Below are 17,530 nucleotides of genomic sequence, written 5' to 3' on the forward strand. Positions count from 1 at the left end.
AATAAATCGTTCTCAGATTGTACACTATTAAACCCCCGGAAAATTCATGAGCACACTGGGAATAGAGACCTCATCGGGAAGGTTTGACATGAAGAACACAATAAATGCGGCTTCTAAACTGGGTCAGGGAAGCCTCCGAGGCCCGGAGAGAGGACATTCCCGCTCGCTCGCTTGGCCTTCCCCAGGCCTATAAATTAATCATGCACACAAAGGGGGCCTTGTCCTCTCTTGTCAGAGCCAGGGGTTGTGTCTGTGCCCACTGACCCACCCCCACTCCCACCTCGGCTGCAGACAGAGCGTGCCTGGTGAGGCATTTCAGCTTCTGTGCTTTGTTATTCCTGTGTCTCCAAAGCAAGGTGGGTGTACATTTCAGCAAGAGAGATGTAGGTTAGATAGGGGGAAGAACTTCCCGGCTGACTGCAGGGTGGTGTGAAATCCCGGAGTGGGCTGCTCATGGAACTCGAGGAGACTCTTTTCTTTAGGGCTTTTAAGACCTGGCAAGCTCTGTCTCCCTTTGGCACTTTCGGGCCACTGCCCTGTGACAGCAGTGACCAGAATAGACATTACCGCAGGGTCTAATGTCAGGAACCAGTCTGGAAAGTGCCTCTTTCTGGGCCATCCTGAGGGATTTATCACCCCCCTGGCCTAAGAGGCCCAGCTAGTTGGACATGGGGCCAGGATCCTCTAAGCACAAACCCTCACTGTGGTCTAACCACGTGGCTTTTGGAAAAGGGACGTCAAGTCAAGTCTCTGTGGTTCCCAGGCTGCCGCTAAACCTCGGTGGGTTCCCTCCCTTCCCAATGCCCTCTGTCTGTTGCAATCCTTCTCAGAGGCCTGGCCCAGATGCCACCTCCTCTGTGAAGCCTTCCTTGATTTCACCCTGCCCTGTCAGTCAGAATCAGTTACTCCCTTCCTTATGCTTCTTCTGCCTTGGGCCCTTGTTGGTGGGTCCCTTTGCGGGTTCATGTGTCCCACCAGACTGTCAGCTCCCTGAGGACAGGGACTGTATTAGAGCCCCCTTGGGCCCACCCAGTGTCCCTCCCAGGACACTGCCCATACTTGCATGGGTTTTCAAATGCCAGCTCCTGGGAAGCGTCCCTCATGCATCAGAGTGTGGGAGCTGAATGGCCTGGCTTCCCAATGCCAGCTGTGGGAATCCTGGGCTCTTGAACCAGGAGCAGAGCGGGGACAGAAGGGGCAGCACAGGAGGGAGTCCCCGGCTGGCCACGGCTGGCCCCGTCTTTACTCACTCAGTTCTGACATTTCACAAGTCTTTAGTATTCTTTTTTCTCTGAGCCTGCTTGAAGTCCTCTGATTCTGCAGGTCTTTGGAAGGAGGTGAAATGGCCCTGAAGTGTACACAGGGGCCCCTCCCAGAGCCGTCGTGGCCCCAGGCGTCCCCATGTGCGTGGAAACCAGCCCCCTCCTAGCACAAGCCTGGGCAGGTGCAGCCTCTGTGAGCAGCTTGGAAGGGTGACGTGTAGGTCTGAGGCTGGGCGGGCAGTGGGGGTGAAGTTCACCTTCAGCCCCAGAGAAAGGAGGGAGGCCCTGGTGGAAGGGGAGGGGGAGAACTTTCTCTGGGGAGAGCACTTCCGGGGGGTGTTAACTGGGTAGCCTGCCCAGACCATAGGGGAAGGGGGTGGGTCCTAGTGGTCCAGCCTCAGGGGTGGGCATAGAAAGGAAGCTGGTGGTGGAACAGAAGGAGGCGAGGCAGTGAACGGCCCGGTCAGTCGGGTAGGGAGCCCTTTTTGGGGCTGTCTCCTGCCCCAGCCCCAGTTCCCAGCCCGGATGAGGCTGGGAAGAAGCTGTTCCTCCACCCCTGCCCCCCACCAGGTGGGCCAACCTGCTCCCTGCTGACTTGGGTCTCAGAGGCACCCTCAGGCCCCTTGGCCAGAGCAAGAGCCGTGGGGCCCCAGGCGTGTCGGTGGCTCTGTGTGTGTGTGTGTGTGTGTGTTGGGGACTGATGGCGGGTGACTGCGGTGTGGCGCACTGGCTGGAGAGGCAGGGCCTTGGTGTGGAGCTGGCCAGACACGGACAGTAAGTGCCTCGGGAGTCAGCAGGTGGAGAAAGAGAGCCGTGAGACCTGCGGGGTCAAGGAGGCCTTTGGGCTATTCATTGGATGGTGCTAATTCAGTGCCTAAAAATAATCCCGACTCGTGCAGCACTTGAGAATTTTCCCAGCTCTTTGGATCCACAGACTCCTTTCAGTCTCCAGCGGCCTGGGAGGAAGTGAGTTCCGTGCTTGTTTGACCACAGGGAACATGGAGTTCTAGAACAAACTCGTGAAGCGCCGGCGGCTAGCTGGTAGTAGAATCTGGACTGGACCCCCCTCCCTCTGGCCAGGTTCAGCGCGGCCTCCTGTGGACCTACTGGGAAATGGAGTGAGGGAAGTATTAGCTTTCTGTCCTGACGCCCTGCCTGCAGGGCAGAAGGCCCCCTAGGAGAAAGGTTAGGGTGGGGAGCACTAACACAATGGAGGAGAGACAGCTCTGACGGGGTGGTGGGGGTTGGGGGCATCAGTGGGGACTTCCTGTGGGGGTACTTTGGAGCTAGACCTTGGGAAAGAAGAATGTGCAAAAGCAGAGAGTGTGGGGATGGGAGCGGAGAGAGTAGGAAGCGGATTTAGGCCCAGGCAGCTTGCAAAGCCTCGACACCCAGCCTGAGCGGCAGGCACCCTGAGCAGGAGAGTCACATTTGAAGGAGCCCGCTGTGGAGGACCCTGTGGGCAGTCTCGGGCCCGGAGGTCATCTGAAGGCAAACCATGGCTGCACCAGCCCCTCTGCCTGGAGCCGTCAGCTCCCTGTGGCCTCTAGATCCTTCTCTCCTCCCAGCCCTGTCCCTCTCTGTCCTCTTTCTCCAGCTGGACCTCCTGTCCCAACTCACTTTAATTCTCGCTTTAGCATAAAGAAGAGAGAAACTTGCTTCTTAAGATGGCAGAGTGACTGAAGAGAGGAAAACAGCCAGGAAGAGAGGTGGTTGCCACGGAAACTGTAAAGTTGAAGCAGAAACTTTCAGGAGCAGGAGTGGGGAGGGAAGCAGATCCAATGGCCAAGGACCGAGGACTGGGGAGGCCTGGTCCAGGCTGGCCTGGAATGCCCCTCTGCCCAACATCCCCGAGCCAGCCGCGCAGTGCTGGGACCTGTGGCCCCGGGAGCAGGAGGGCCACCTGGTTGCTCCCAAGCCTGGGGGTGAGGGGCCTGGTACCAGAGTGAGGTAAGCAGCATGTGGTCTGAGGAGGGGCCTGTGTCTTCTGCCCAGATCCCCACATGGTTTTGAGCTGCCAGGCACATGTCTGGCTGGAGCAGCCCAGGGTTCCCTGCAGGTCTTTGCATGATGTCTTATTCCACTGTCCTAACATGCAGAGGTGACTCGGCCAGGACTGGACGGTTTACAAGGCAGCTTCTCACGTGTTGCCTCATGCAAGTCCCGTGATGGTCCTGGGAGGATGGTATTCATATACTACAGATGGGGGAGATGAGGCCCAGAGAGGTTAGGGAACTTGCCCCAGGTCACGTAGCTGAGGACCTCCAGGGTTGGGATTACAACCCCTGGGCTGTCAGACCCTAAAGCCCTGAGTTCTCCCTGCCTCCTTGCCACTTTTGGTTTTTGAGTGAGTAGCTCTGCCTGGAGCTGTCAGCTCCCTATCTCCTCTAGACCCTTCTCATCCCTCACTCCAGCAGGACTCCCTCTGGGGCACTGCTATTTATTTCCTGTGCAACCCTAGGGAAGTTGCTTCTGTCTGAGGCTTGATTTCCCCATCTGTAAAATGGGCACAACAGTACCTTCTGCCTCCAAAGGGGGTTGTGAGGATGCAGAGAGACAATTCTAGTCAAGCAGTGGGCACAGTGCCTGGCACAGAGGATACTCAGAAATCTCTGCCGCTTGCATCTGATCCTAGGAGGCACCGAGTGGGGGAAGCAGGGCTGGATGCAACCTCCCTGTATATCAGAGATGTTTCGTCATCTGTAAAATGGGTCTGATGAGTTCCTGCCTTGCCTGGGGAGTTGAGCCATAGATTAAAATCATGGCTGTGGAGCCTCTGGAAACCATTGAGGCTGGCTGGGGGAAGCACCAGTCTCCAGCCTAGCCTTAAAACAGGCCACCAGGGCCCCAGAGGCACCAGACATCTCAGCCTACATTCTCTCTGCTAGGCTTCCCTGCCAGGGGGAAGGAGGGAGGAGAGATGAGTCGGGTCCCTGCCCAGTTAGCCCTGAGTGTGAGGCTCGGACCTGCTCAAGGTGTGGGCCTGAAAGGAGCCCTCAGAATCCCACGTGGCCTCATGAGCCTTCTCCTGACCTGGAGCCAAGTCCTAGATTTCTCCTGGGAGAGGCCCAATGCGCCAGATGTATTATTAAACGGCAGAAAGGCAGCACGCTGCATGTGCAAGATAATGGGGGAAATTTATTGGATGGGCTATAAATCACAGAATGAAAAGCACCAAGAGGAGCAGGGAGGAAAATTAATAAGTCCTGAGCTGTGACTTTTTTGGGGTGGAGGTGGAGGGCATTTGGCCCCCTGTCCCTGTGAGCCAGGAGCTGCGTGACACGTGGAGGCCCAGAGGTCTGGGGGCTCGAGCGTACGTTCACGTGCACAGTGCTTTCCCGCAAACAGGACTGTGACGTCCCCCCCTCCTCTTGATTGGCAGCAGCCGTGTGACAGGCCAGGCTGGACACTGGGGTTGTGATGGTGAGCCAGGCAGAAGGACCCGACCCTCATGGGGAGCAGTGTGCCAGGAGAAACAGATCATCAAAAAATAGATGTCATTGCATGATGCGATGGGCTCCCTGGAGGCAAGGTGCAGGATGTAGGCGGGGAAGCAGTGGAGAGGGAAGGGGGTGTATTTCTCTGGAAAGGAAGACTGAGCGGGAGTCAGCCAGGTGGCTCAGGAGAGCTGGAGGGGAGAGATGAGCCAGAAAGAGTGTCCACAGGCCAGCAAGGCTAGGGGGGCTGGGATAGAGGCCTGTTTTTAAAATGCTCATTCTGGCTACTTTGTGGAAAATAGATTCACGGGGCAAGAGGGGATTTGGGGGGACCAGTTAGGGGCTGTGGGAGTCCCCAGAGCTAGAGATGGTGGTGACCTGGATCTGCGTAGTGACAGTGGAGGTGGAGAGAGGTGGACAGACTCAAGCCAGGGTTTGGAGCTGGTGATAATCTGCTTCCCATAGGGGCTCAGAGTCTAGGCAGCTTGCCCCGTGTTTTGTGTCCTCGGAGTGGGAACGGTGGGAGCAAAGACATGAAGGAGAGAAGTGTGTGTGGGGGGGAGCGGCTGGGGCCCCATGTGGCTAAGGAAGGGGTAGGTGTAGCGAGTAGTGAGAGGTGAGGCTGGGGGGCGCTGGGGCAGCATCCACCGACTACCACCCTGGGCTGGGACTAGAAGCCAAGACCCCAGCCTTATCGCTACAGGACACCTTTACAAACGGCTCTGTCTTCTTGGCACCTGGAAATGGGCTGGTAGGTTAACTACCTGGGGACAGGTGACAGGAGACCATTTGTGACAGCATGGGGTTACCATTAGGAGCCAGGCTGCATGAGATTGAGTCCTGTCTCTGCCACAGTCACCTTTCTGTGCCTGTAAAATGGGAGAGTAATAGTGCCCACCTCTTAGGTTGTTATAAGGACTCAATTAATATCACCTGGCAGAGAGTAAGCACTGTATTGGGGTTAATAGCTGTGTCCTCTGTGACCCTGGCCGAGGCCCTCCCCTCTCTGGGCTTTGGTTTCTCCTGGCTGGTCTCTGCAAACACTTTGGGTGAAGGTTCTCTAATCTCCATTGTGCCACAGTGTCCAGCTCCTGCTGGTGGCCAGAGCGCAATGCCAAGCTGGCAGTGTCACCTCAGAGGGGACCATGTCCTTCCTAGCCCTGTAAGGGGACACCAGGCCTATCAGAGTTGTAAGGGGATATTTTAATCAGCCCAGGACCTGATGAGGTCACAGGGCACAGAGACCAGGACAAAGGCTCCAGTCAGGGCTGCCGCCTGGCCTGAGCTGACCCGCAGGCCCCAGAATCTAGACCGCATGCCGGGAGCCTGAGGAGGGAGGTGGAAGCTGGGGGCTTCACTGTGGGACGGGGACCGTGGGCAAATTGCTCATTCTCTGTCCTGAGCCTCAGTTTACCCATCTGTACTGGGAGGCTTGGAACCCCTGCCTGCCTGTCACACACGGGGTGCTGAGAAAGGGAACAGGCTGCAGTTTGTAAAAGGCTTGTGACGCTGTCGGGGGCTGGGGTCCCAGAGACCACCATATGGAGCCAGGGGGCCCTGATAGAGAGCAATAGGTGGGCCAGTGTGTTTAGTGTGGGTCACCCCCTGCTGGTTAAAATGCAGATTCCTGGGCTCTCCCCCGTGGGCCTGGGCATCTGCATTTTAACATGCTCCCCAGGAGACTGAAGTGCCTGAAAGTCTAAAAACGGAGGTTCTGGGTCCTCCCCTTTGGACCAGCGGGAACAGGGGCCCAGAGCGTGTGGGAAAGGCTTGCCCAAATCACTCAGCAGACTGGGACCCTGAGCCATGCCCTCCTGGGGGCCTCGAGGGGGCACAGCCCTAGGAGCCCTGGGAGTCCCGGGCTGGCCCTCCCTAGCCAGGCTGGGACTCCCTATGGTGGCGCAGGGGCTTTGTCCCAGGGCTCCACAGCCCGGCAGGGGGCAGCACCGGCTAGCACCTCCTGAGGGCTCCAGGCTGCTCTGTGGGCCTGGGCTGGGCGGGGCCAGGAAGGAGCCCACCGTTGGGCCTGAGTGGGAAGTGGGTCTGCACGTGCATGGGGGCCTGTGTGAGGGGGGTGGGTGTGAGAGAGGGGACACCTGGAGGACGCAAGAAACATGAGGTCAGAGAGAGCAGGTCCAGAAAATTCTGAAGCGCTCTTGCAGCTTCCTGGGGCAGAGGCTACAGGGGAAGTGGAGAGGGCCGTGGTGGCAGAGGGGCTGTGTAGGGGCCTCTGTAACCCATGCCACTTCCCCAGGGCTCCCAGTGAGACTAGGGTCAACTCAGGGCCCCCACCCATGTCCTCTGGGTTTTCTAGTAAAGGTCACTCAGAGGTCAGCCCCAACAGCCCACCCCTTGCGTTTTAGCCTGGAGGGATGTGGGGGTGGGGCTGAAGTCTAAATTCCAGCTCCAACTCTCCTCCTTCCTGTGCCCGTAACAGCTTCATCTGCTGCTGGGAACTGAGGGCGGGGCAAGTGCCAATCCCTCTGAGCCCGGGGTTCAGGGTGGGATGACCACGAGATCTCTACAGGCCTTCTGCAATTCCTAGGTGTGGAAAGGCAGCCTAACTTTCAGACTGTCTGAGGACAGGGAGGGCCAGCTCAGTAATGAGCTCCCCGTCATCAAAGGTATGCCAGACAAGGCTGAGTGAATTTTGCTTCCTCTTAGGCCTTTTCCTGTGGTCCTAGACCATCGCCTCTCCACACCTTGGCTGTTTATGTTAATAATTAATCACCAGGAGAGCCCCACCTGGGGAGAGGGGCAAGTTCCTAGCCATGGGGGGAATGGGGCCCACTGATTTCCACGATGACCTTGAACTTGTTTTCTTTGGCCCCAAAATTTCAGCTACTTCCTGTTTGAGCAGGCGCAGAAATTCTAGGGCCCCAGCCCTTCCTCCTCTCCCTGGTGGAATTTCCAGACAAAATGCTCTTCCCAGGGTGGGGGCAGGGCCGGCATTGTTCTCACTCTCAAAGGAGTTGAGGGGTGACAGGTTGCAGAAGCTACATTTAATTGTCACCTACACAGGCTTAGATGCCAGCTATGGGCTGGGTGGGATCTCCAGGAAAGGCCAGTAAGTGCGAGAACCAGCCTGCCCCTCCTCTAACACCTGCTGTGGCTCCCGTTTATGTTCCGGACTGGACACAGAGGCTCTGAGCGTCAGTGCCCAAGGGTCTTGAAGGACCACCCAGGCCAACCGTATTTTACAGGAGGGGAGGCTGGGGCTATGAACTAGAGGGGACTTGCTCAGAGGCACACAGCAAAGCAAAGGCATTTATTCTGTGCCAGCTCCCGCATAGAGTCAGGACTTACACCTTGGCCTCCTGACCAGCCCCAGGCGGCCGCTTAAAAGTAACTCTACAGCCCACTGTCCACATGTCACATGGAGGAAAGCCCAGGCCCAGAGAGATGAAGCCACTTGCCCGGGTGCCACACCTCCCTTCTTGATGAAAGCATGGGGCCTTTGAGCCCAGCTCCCTTCACCTCATTCATGAAATGTTTACTGAGTGCTGTTCCGTGCACTGGGGGTGCGGCTGTGACGGGACTGACAGGCCCCTGCCCTCTTTAGAGTTGGGGGAAGACCATTAGGGAACAGCCGATACCCAGATAAGAGAGTTTCCGGAAGACATAAGTGGAAGAACTTAAAACAGGGCAATGGGACAGGGTGGGGGGATTGGGGCCCAGGCACTGGAGATGAGGCGGCCAGGGAAGGCCTCTGAGGGTGTGATACTTGAGCTGAAGGACAGGAAGGAGCTGACCATCTGAAGATCTGGGGTTAGTGTGTGAGGCAGGAGGAACAGCAAATGCAAAGGCCCTGAGGTGAGACCATGTTTGGCATGTTCAAGGATTGACAAGTTATCCAGCTGAGTCTAGAACCCTCATAGCCGGGGATCCCCAAAAGAGCTGCTAGAAAGCTCTTTTAAGAGTATAGATTTCTTAGCCCCACCCACCAAGATTTGGATTCGGCCATGCTGGGAGTGGGGCCTTGGAATCTGTTTCTGAACACTCCCCGTGTAGTTCGTGGCCATCCAGCTTAGCCCCCCAGCTGCAGGCCTGCCTCATGGAGCCGGCCCCTTCTTCATAGTTGCAGAGTGAGGATCAGAGAGGGCTGGGACTTATGCAAAGTCAGGCAACCACACAGTAGCAGAGCAAGGCCTGGAGCCCTGATCCTCTGCCTCCCCGGCCAGGGTTTCTTCCTTATCACTTCACTTGTCTCCTTCTGGAGGGGCTGCCTGGGCCTCACCTCTGCTTGGACCTATCTCCCCATCTCTTCTCCCTGGTCTCACCCCCACACACGCCATACAGCCAGCTCCCCAGTCCCCACCTCATCCTCTGCTCTAGCCTCAGAGTTCCAACATGGCCCCCAGTGTATGCCTTGCTGGTTTCCACCTCTGGGCCTTTGCTCATGCTGTCGCCCCTTCCAAGAATACACTCCTCTGCTCTCTACCCAGTCGACTCCTACTCAGCCTTCTAGCTCAATGCCAATGACTCTTCCTTCAGGCAGTCTTCCAGGACTTCTCCCGCCTCCAGATTCCCTCAGTGCTGACACCAGATGAGATGGACTCAGCCACTTTTCCCAAATGCTGCCACCATCTCTCCCAGTCAGTCTTATTGAGAGCCTGCTCTGGGCCACTAACTGTGCTGACCAGCTCTGGTTGTCCTGCTCTCAGGGAGCCCACAGATTAGTGAGGAAAGAAATAGCCCAGAGGGGCAGATGTTGGCCAATTTATGCAGAGGGCTTTGATTCATTATGCTATTTGACCTTCCACAACCTCACAGAGTATAGGTATCATCACCCATTCTCTAGTTGAGGAAATGGAGGCACAGAGAGGTGAAGGTGCCAATCTGGAGTCACACAGCCAAGAAGTGCTGGTTCCTCACTCCAAATTCCATGCTCTTGCAGCTCCCCGCCTAGATGGGAGTGTCCTGGGAGCTCACACCGGGCTGGTTCATCTGTCCTCAGTGGGATCTGCAGGGAATGAGTGAGGCCCCTCCCCTCTGGAACCCAGGCCCGTGCCAGCCACGAGATGGTTCACAGATGACCCAGCCATGAGATGGTTCACAGATGACCGGGCAGGCCTGCCTGGGAAGGGAGGGGGCTCTCTGACCTCACACTGGGACCATATGCCACCCCCTCTGGTCGCCCAGTGGGTGTGGAGCTGTCTGGGCCCATCAGCTGGGAGAGGAGGAGGAAGCACAGGGATCTGCAGCCTCAGCCCCTGGCCGGGCCAGGAGAGGGAGGGGCTGTGGGCCCACCTGGAGCTTGGCAGCGTTTCTGGGTCAGGGCTGGGGGAGGAAGTACACGGAGAGAGTTGCTCCGGGCCGGCCATCTGGGCTGAAATGCCGGCTGCTAGGGTGGGAGTGAGGAAGGAGGGCCGGGCTGGGGCCTGGAGAGTGGATCGCAGCCGCCCCAGCCACAGGACTGGAGCCCCGAGCTTCGGGGGCAGCCGGCCCGCGGGGAAGCGCAGGGCAGCTGTGGGCAGAATGCATCAGGAATCTGGGAGTGGTCCAGGTGACTAAGGGGGAAGGGGGTCTTGGCAGCTCTGTTTAAGTCCCGAGGTGGACTCACCCTCAACTCCTGTGTGACCTCGGGTGAGTCGCTGCCTCCCTGGCCTCACTTCCCCATCTTCAGGGAGTTGTGCTGACCCACCCTGCTTGCTCCATGCTGGGGTGGGATGGGCAATCAGACCCTCCACGACTGGGGAATCGATGCTGGATCCCAGCTTGCGGTGAATTAGGCAGAGTCCTCCGGGCAAGTGGCTGTCCTGTAGGGCCTCAGGTTCCCTGGTTCCATCACCTACTCTGAAGGTTCCTTCTAGCTCAAACATTCCTGGATTTTGGCTGCTGACATGTGTGAGGGACATGTGTCCTCTTTCTGGGATAAATTTCTAGATCCTGATGGAATCCCATGGATGTGGGCTGGGAAGAGATGTCTCGTCTCTATTGAACACATGGAAACCTGAGGCCCAGAGATGTCAAGGGGCTTTCTTTAAGTCACATAGCAACCCCCAAATCACAGTGACCTCGGTTACTATCCTTCTGCCTGTTAGAGCCCCGGCCTCTCCCAAGGGCTCACCCTCAGCCCAGCTTTGGGCGATTTGATTTAAAAAACACTCACACTCCCTAAGGCTCTGTCTGTGTGTGTTCAAATGTCCATGCTTGACTGGTCCTCCACTTCCGCCTGCGTTGAGAGGGGCAGAGCCATCCACGCCCGGGGTCATCGCAGCCTTGACCGGGCCATTTTCTGTGAAGGATGTCATTAAATTCGTCGGTAGCTTTAGGGAGGAAGTCTGGGGGGCAGTGGAGGCGGTGGATGCCTGGCTGGGCCCCCAGCGCTTGAGTGTGACCTCGCAGGACTTGTCTGCACCTTCCGCCCTGTGGGGTGAGCCCAGTTCCAGCCTCCTCCATCTCCTGAATGAAGGCCCTCCTCCTGGGCCAGCCTCATTCCCGGACGAATGGAGGACACAGGAAGCCGTCATTGCCTGCCAGACGGGACACCTCCTGGGGCAGAGGACCATGACCTTAACCATGAAGGCCCCCCCGCAGCACCCCCACCCACAACCCTGCCCAGGGCTGCAGCAACTCAGAGGTTGAGAGTGGCCTGGGAGGCGGATGTGTGCAGGGCTGCCTGGCTGGGGACTTCCCCGGTCACCACTGCCCACGCTCGTCCCGACAGGAAACCTGACAGGTCTGAGCCCTCCAGACACCCATTGTGTGGGGCCTGGTGTGGGCTCCAGTGTTTCCCTTGTCAGGACTCCTGTTCCTCCTCCCCTCCTCCTGTTCCTTGTCAAAGCTGGCTTTTAAGGAAAGTTCCAGGCTGTTGCCCCTCCTCCATCTCTGCATTAAGTCCTGCTCAACCTTAATAAGACTTTTGCTCTTTCTAGCCCACCTGGGTTCAAATCTTGACTCCTAGTGCAAGCTGTGTGACTTTAGGGAACTTACTTACCCTCTCTGTGCCTCCAATATTTTCTGTAAAATGAAGGTGGTAACCATCTGTCTCATAGGATTGTTGTGAAATTAAATGAGATCATGTGCATAGACTGCTGCGGACAGGGTCTGGCACACGGTAAATACTGAATACAGTTTGTTAGTATTAAATCCTAACTTCGCGGTCAGACAAACCTGTCGTGACCAAACCCGTCACCTTCCTATGTTAGAAGTCTTGGGCTTCTGTGGTCCCCTCCAGGCATGAGCATCTCTCCCCGCTGGGTGGAGTCTGGTGTTAGATAACTGGTTGTTGTTATTGTTGTTTTCCTCCTGCACAACATGGCCCCTCAGGAAAGGCCAGCAGGCCTTTCCGTGTTGTGCTCAGCTGAAGAAATGGGTGACCTGCCCTAACACGGGAGGAAAAACTGCCCTTTGTGGGCAACTGAAAGCTTTCAAGGATAATTCTGACAATATGCTTTTCTGCTCCTTCCTCACTGCCTGTAAACCTAACACCCCCAGTAAGATGCAAAACTACACTGGGCTGGCCCCCTCCTCAGCATCTGGTGTCCCTCCTAGCCAGCGGTGGCCTGGCCTGTGGTTTACCTGGACTTCCGGCCCAGCTCTAAGGCCACCCACCACCTCCTTCTCGGCAGATGTAATTCTCCTCCAGACACCCAGATGCTGATGGTTATCTCCCCACAGGGAAGTTCTTTGGGTTCATCCCTCCCTGGTCTCCTGTGTCCTCATTATTCAAAGGTCAGGGGTGTCTCTCACTGGGGCTCAGACTTCTTTAATGAGACGATGTCTGAGCTGGGTCCTGAGGGATAAGGAGGAGTTCACCAGGTGGGTGCAGAGGGAAGAGATTCATGGTGGCCATCCAACAAAAGGGCAAAGGCTGGGGGTGGGAATGAGCGTGGAGCCTTGGAGGCCAAGAGCAGATAGATGGGGGGGGGGGGGGCCGGTGCAGAGGGTGGTGGCTGCTTCGTAGCAGAGCTTGGTCCTTCTCAGTACTCTGGGAGTTCACCTTTGGAGGCTTTTGAGGGACCGAGAAGGCGGTGGTGGGGTCAGGTCAGATGTAGCCAGCCCCATCCCCCTGCCTGGCACTTAGGAAACATGCAGATTTCCAGACCTCACCCAGACTCACTGAATCAGGAGTCTTGTGGGAACCCCAGAAATATGCAGGTTTAATGAGCTGGGATGATTTGGATGCTCAGGCGCATGGAAGCTACAGCCTTGACCCCCAACCAAAGCAGCACATGGGGAGGTGGGAGCTGGGCCTCTTCAGGAGCCCCTCTGGAGGCAGGATGGAGGTGGGACTTTCAGCCCTGTGGGACCCTGGGCTCAGAGATCAGCAGGACCCGGGACGCCCACGCTGGCCGAGGCTTCCCCTTGGAGGGGTCTGTCTTAGGAAGTAGTGTTGGTGGTGGGGGGCATTTTCAGGTGGCTCTCCTCCAGTGTAGGCAGTCTCTGGAAGGGGGGCTGCTTCTGTTTAAAGGGAGGAGGCCACAGGGGCAGCGGGAGGGGGTGGGTGGCTTGTTCCACAGCGGGATTGATTCCAGATGCTCTGCTGGGGTGTGCAGGGAGCAGCCTTTGTCTGCCTGCCTGCTGTGGGAATCCTGGGCCAGGAGGAGGGGCAGGGAGCCCAGGCCCCTTCTCTCCTAACTCCTGCCCTGCCCTCTGTCTACTCGGTACCCCAGCTGGTCCCTACTGGGTACCCACCTGAGGCCTGTGGAGATGTGGAGCTTGGGTAGTTGGCATCCCAAAGCCAGGAGTGCAGAAGCTTCTTCCTCTTCATCAGCTGACCCTCCTCCCTCCACAAGGCAGATAGGTTAGGAGTCCATAGCTTCTCCTTGTAGGTAGGGAGACTGAGGCACAGAGAAGGACTTGAGAAGCCCGAGTATAAGCAGAGACCATACCAGACTCACGGAGCCCAACTGTGTTTACAGACGAGGTCCTGAGTTCCTGGCTACTTCCCCCCTCCCTCTGTGCACACATACCTAAATCTGCCTGTTGGGGGCCCCAGGCCAAGACCGCTCATCCCAGCCCCTGATCAGTCTGATGGCTGGGAGCCTCTCATCCCCTCAGGGGAAGGCTAGAACCTGGCTGATCAGGGGATTCCTGCTTTGGGAAGGAAACTGGGCCGGATGAACTCCAGGCCCTGGGAACAGGACTGTTGCCCCCATCCTGAGCCGGACCTCCTGGGAGTTCTCCACCCCCTAAAACCGGTAGGCCTGGCCTTGGAGGTTATGCATTCCTAGAGGTGCCAAGGTATGGGTAGGTGGGGGGCCCCACCTGAGTGGGGAGGCCCAGGCTTGGCGGAAGAGGATGCATGAAGACCCACAGCCTGCCTCTGGACTGAGGGACTGGGTACAGCTTTTCCCAGGGGCCTCTGCACTTGTACAAGAGGCCATGTCTGCTATTGAGAATGAGCGAGAGCAATATAACCCAAAGGAAGTCAATGGTGTCCTTGTAGGCGGGTGGTTTTCCATCTTCCCAGGGATTGGCCGGTGATCTGGGGAGAGGGGCCAGGGAGCTGACAGCTTTGGACAACCCAGACTGGGTTTGGAGGCAAGACCCCTCCTGCCCCTCCCCCCTGGTCCTAGGAAGGCGCCTGGCTTCCAGCTGTGATCCAGGCTCCTCCTGACTTGGGGGCCCTCCCCCTGACTGAGGGGTGGAAGGAGGGGGCTCCCCTTGTGAGGCACAAAATCCGGCCTGGATTCCTGCTGGGACTGCCCCGCCCCCTCCAGGGCCCCACTTTTCAGCTGTCCTGGAGGAGGACATCCAGACTACCTCAGGGACTCTCCCACCAACACACCCCTGAGACTGCATGTGGGGAGCCCACTTGCCTCTGTTACTTTCCCTGTGCCTGAGGCAGTCAGACCGCCCTGTCGGGCCTCAGTTTCCCCTTCTGTACTTGAGGGGAGGGAGCTCAGGCAGGTGGTTGTCTGAATAATCTAAAAGATGAATGCTGCTGTGGGGGCCAGGGAGAGTAGAGAGAGAGATGCTGTCAAGGGCCAGGATGCTCAGGGAAGGCTCGAGGAGGTGGACCCTAGAAGGATGGACCTTGGTCAAGTGAAGAAAAGGAGATGGGAGGGCAGTCCCTGGTGGGGGTAGAGCAGAGGAGTGAGAGGTAGGCGGGTGGTAGGTGAGGCTGGAGGGTGTTTTGGTTGGGGCCAGATGTTGGGGCCTCAGATGCCAAGAAGCTTGTTTGCCCTTGTTGCTTTCGGGCTCTGGGGAGCCATGGAAGGTTCTTGAGCTGGGGAGTGCGTGACTTGGAGAAAGCTTTTCAGCAGGATGCACTAGAGGAAGTTGGCACCCTCCTTTCTCCCAGCCTCAGTTTCCCATCCCTACAGTAGGGCAGGGCTTGTTCTGCCCTGCTGGCAGGCATGCCAGAGCTGCTGCCGATGCCCAGTGGGAGGAAGACTTCAGAGCACCTGTGGTGTTTTATTTGAGGGAGGGTCTAGATCAAAGGGGGCAAAATGTTCAGATTTGGCCAAGCCCAGCTGGATACACAGGTGTTCATTGTGTTCTCTCTACTTTTGTGTGCTTGAAATATACACCATAATTGTAATTAGTATAAAGATAATTTGAGTATTAAACGAGACACTTTTTAAGATGTAAAGAATAGGCAAGGATCCCGCGTGAAAGGGGAGACTTTTCAACCTAGCTGGGGCCAACGGAACAGTGTTTGCGGGTCGATACTCAGCCCAGTGCCCTTGGGGCAGAATCGGGCCCCGCGGCGTCAGCCGCATTCGAACCCTGATTGAAGGTGACCGGTTCCAGAACAGAGTGCCCGCCCTGGTCACCTCGCGTGCGCCCTGCCCACTGCCGGGGAGCGCGCACACGCGGTTGTGCACCGTCTACACCCGCCGGCGGGCTGGGGCGCCCCGCACGCCCCGGGTCGGGCATCTCCGCTCAGGCGCCAGGGTGGAGGCGGTGACCCTCCCGGGGACCTGCCCGGGGTCCCGGGACACTCCGCCCCGCCGACTCCAGGCCGGGATTTCTCCCGCACTGACTTTCCGGGCCGGTGCCAGCCCGGCCTCCCGGTCCCCGGCCCCCGCCGCGGGGCCGGCTGCTCGGGGAGGGCGGGGGCGGAGGAGGAGTTTGAGCGACTTTGTGGGGCAGCTTGGGCCTCGGCGGCGGCCGCGGCGGCGCGCGGGAGAAGGCAGGGGCGCCCGCCGGGCGGGCCGGAGCGGGCGATGGGGCCCGTGTGAGCGCGCCCAGGCCCGGCCCGGTGCCCGGCGGGCGGCAGCATGTCCGCGGGCGGCAGCGCCAGGAAGAGCACCGGGAGGCCCTCCTACTACTACCGGCTGCTGCGGCGACCCCGGCTGCAGCGACAGAGGAGCCGCTCCCGCAGCCGGACCCGGCCCGCCAGGGGTAGGCGCCACCCGACCCCTGACCCCCGACCATCCCTACCGCCACCTCACCACCTGATGCCCAGGGCTGCCAGGGACCCTGGATCCTCCTGCTGCCTATTTGCCCGGGACCCCCTGGTCCGCCCCTTCTGGTTGTTCATTACTGCGTCTACTTTATCCCCGTTCCCTCAGCTCCTCCCTCATCCCCACCCTCCTGGGGAAACTGAGGCTCTCGCTCTCCCCTTATGCCATCATGGGCAGAGGAAGGGGAAATTCCGATTCGGGATTCTCTTTCCTCCGCCGCTCAGATTGTACCTCCTGCTCCCCCGTGCCTCAGTTTATCAGCAGCCTGGCAGTAAAGTAATCCTGAGTGCATCTGGGCTTTTCTTCACCTTCCCTTCACTGCCCTGGCCACCCGGTACACACTTCTCTCCTCAGGGACTTCTCAGGCTTCCCCCTTCTTGGGTGGAGGGACAGGTGGGTGGACTTCAGGGGCCCCCGTCCCAGGGGTCCTTGGCTGCAAAGGAGCTGATCTGTCGGAGACCCCTCTGAGTGGGTGGGTGCCACCTCCTTTGAGAAGAGTTTCTCTCACGTCCGGAGGCAGGACAGGGAGGAGGGGGAGGTGCGGGCAGCATTTTCTTTTTCCAGTAAAAGGATTCTCAGCTGGAAACGCGTGTGATCCCCCGGGGGCTGCCTTCTGGGCCGGGTGGGGCTGGGGACTTCCTTCCAGGGCTGGGTGGGAGGGTGGGAGGGAGGCCCCCTGGGAGGAGGAGGCCTTCCAAGGGGCCCTGGGGAGGCCGGAGCGCCCATGGGCGCGAGAGAGGAGGGGGTTTGGTTGCACCGGTCAGGGCCCTGGGCTGAGTTTACACCATCGGGTTATCTTGGGAATCGGGAAGGCGGAGCCCCGATCCGAGAGGTATTTGAGCAAATCTGAGCTTGGAATCTGGCAGACCTGGGGTCAAATCCCCACCCCTCCTGGCGCTGGTTGTGTGGCCTGGACCCTGGGGTGTTGCTCCTGAAGCTCGGTTTTTCTTATCAGGGTGAGGGTGAATGAAGCATAAACTTCACTTGCTTCCCCCCAGAATGGGGAAGACTTTTCCCACAATCAGGGCTGAGCAACAATGTACAGGGCTTCCTCAGGAAGTAGTGAGTTCCTGAAGTAGTGAGTTCCCCGTGCGTGGAAAGGTTCAAGCTGAGGCTGGGAATGTGCACGGGTGCGTGCCGGGAGTTCAGTCCTCAAGGGTCTCTCCAGGCTTGTGGTCTACCTCCCTTTGCCTTCCTTGAAGTGGCCTCTGGCTCCTCCCTCCCTCCAGGCTTTGCCTGGGAGACCAGAGATCTGGTCTCAAGTGCTGTGACTTTGGGCAAATCACTTCCCTTTTCTAAGTCTCAGTTTCTTGAGCTGTAAAGGGGGCGAGCAGGACGTGCAGGATTACACGAGGAGGGAACGGGTTCTTGCTGTGAGAAACGGGAACTCTGCAAATGCTCAATAATGCTCAGGCCAGCGCCAGTCCCCCTCCTGGCCCACCCCACCCCCGCTCGGCACCCTGCATGACCT

At 58.2% G+C, this 17,530-nt stretch overlaps 1 protein-coding gene across 4 annotated transcripts in view; it reads left to right on the forward strand.

Annotated features, from left to right (window-relative positions):
- Positions 1-17,530, forward strand: part of DAB2IP (DAB2 interacting protein) — a 168,893-nt gene that overhangs the window by 27,036 nt on the left and 124,327 nt on the right. For 3 of the 4 annotated variants that reach the window (XM_058523926.1, XM_058523928.1, XM_058523927.1), the window contains exon 1: positions 15,827-15,997. The exons of the other annotated variant lie outside the window; for it this stretch is intronic. In XM_058523926.1, coding sequence (XP_058379909.1) covers positions 15,874-15,997 — 124 coding nt within the window. In that variant the 5' untranslated portion in view covers positions 15,827-15,873. Of the gene's footprint in view, positions 1-15,826; positions 15,998-17,530 lie in introns of those variants that run through there. 4 annotated transcript variants of the gene reach the window in all.

Source organism: Diceros bicornis, chromosome 28 (genome assembly GCF_020826845.1).
Source record: "Diceros bicornis minor isolate mBicDic1 chromosome 28, mDicBic1.mat.cur, whole genome shotgun sequence".
Lineage (NCBI taxonomy): Eukaryota > Metazoa > Chordata > Mammalia > Perissodactyla > Rhinocerotidae > Diceros > Diceros bicornis.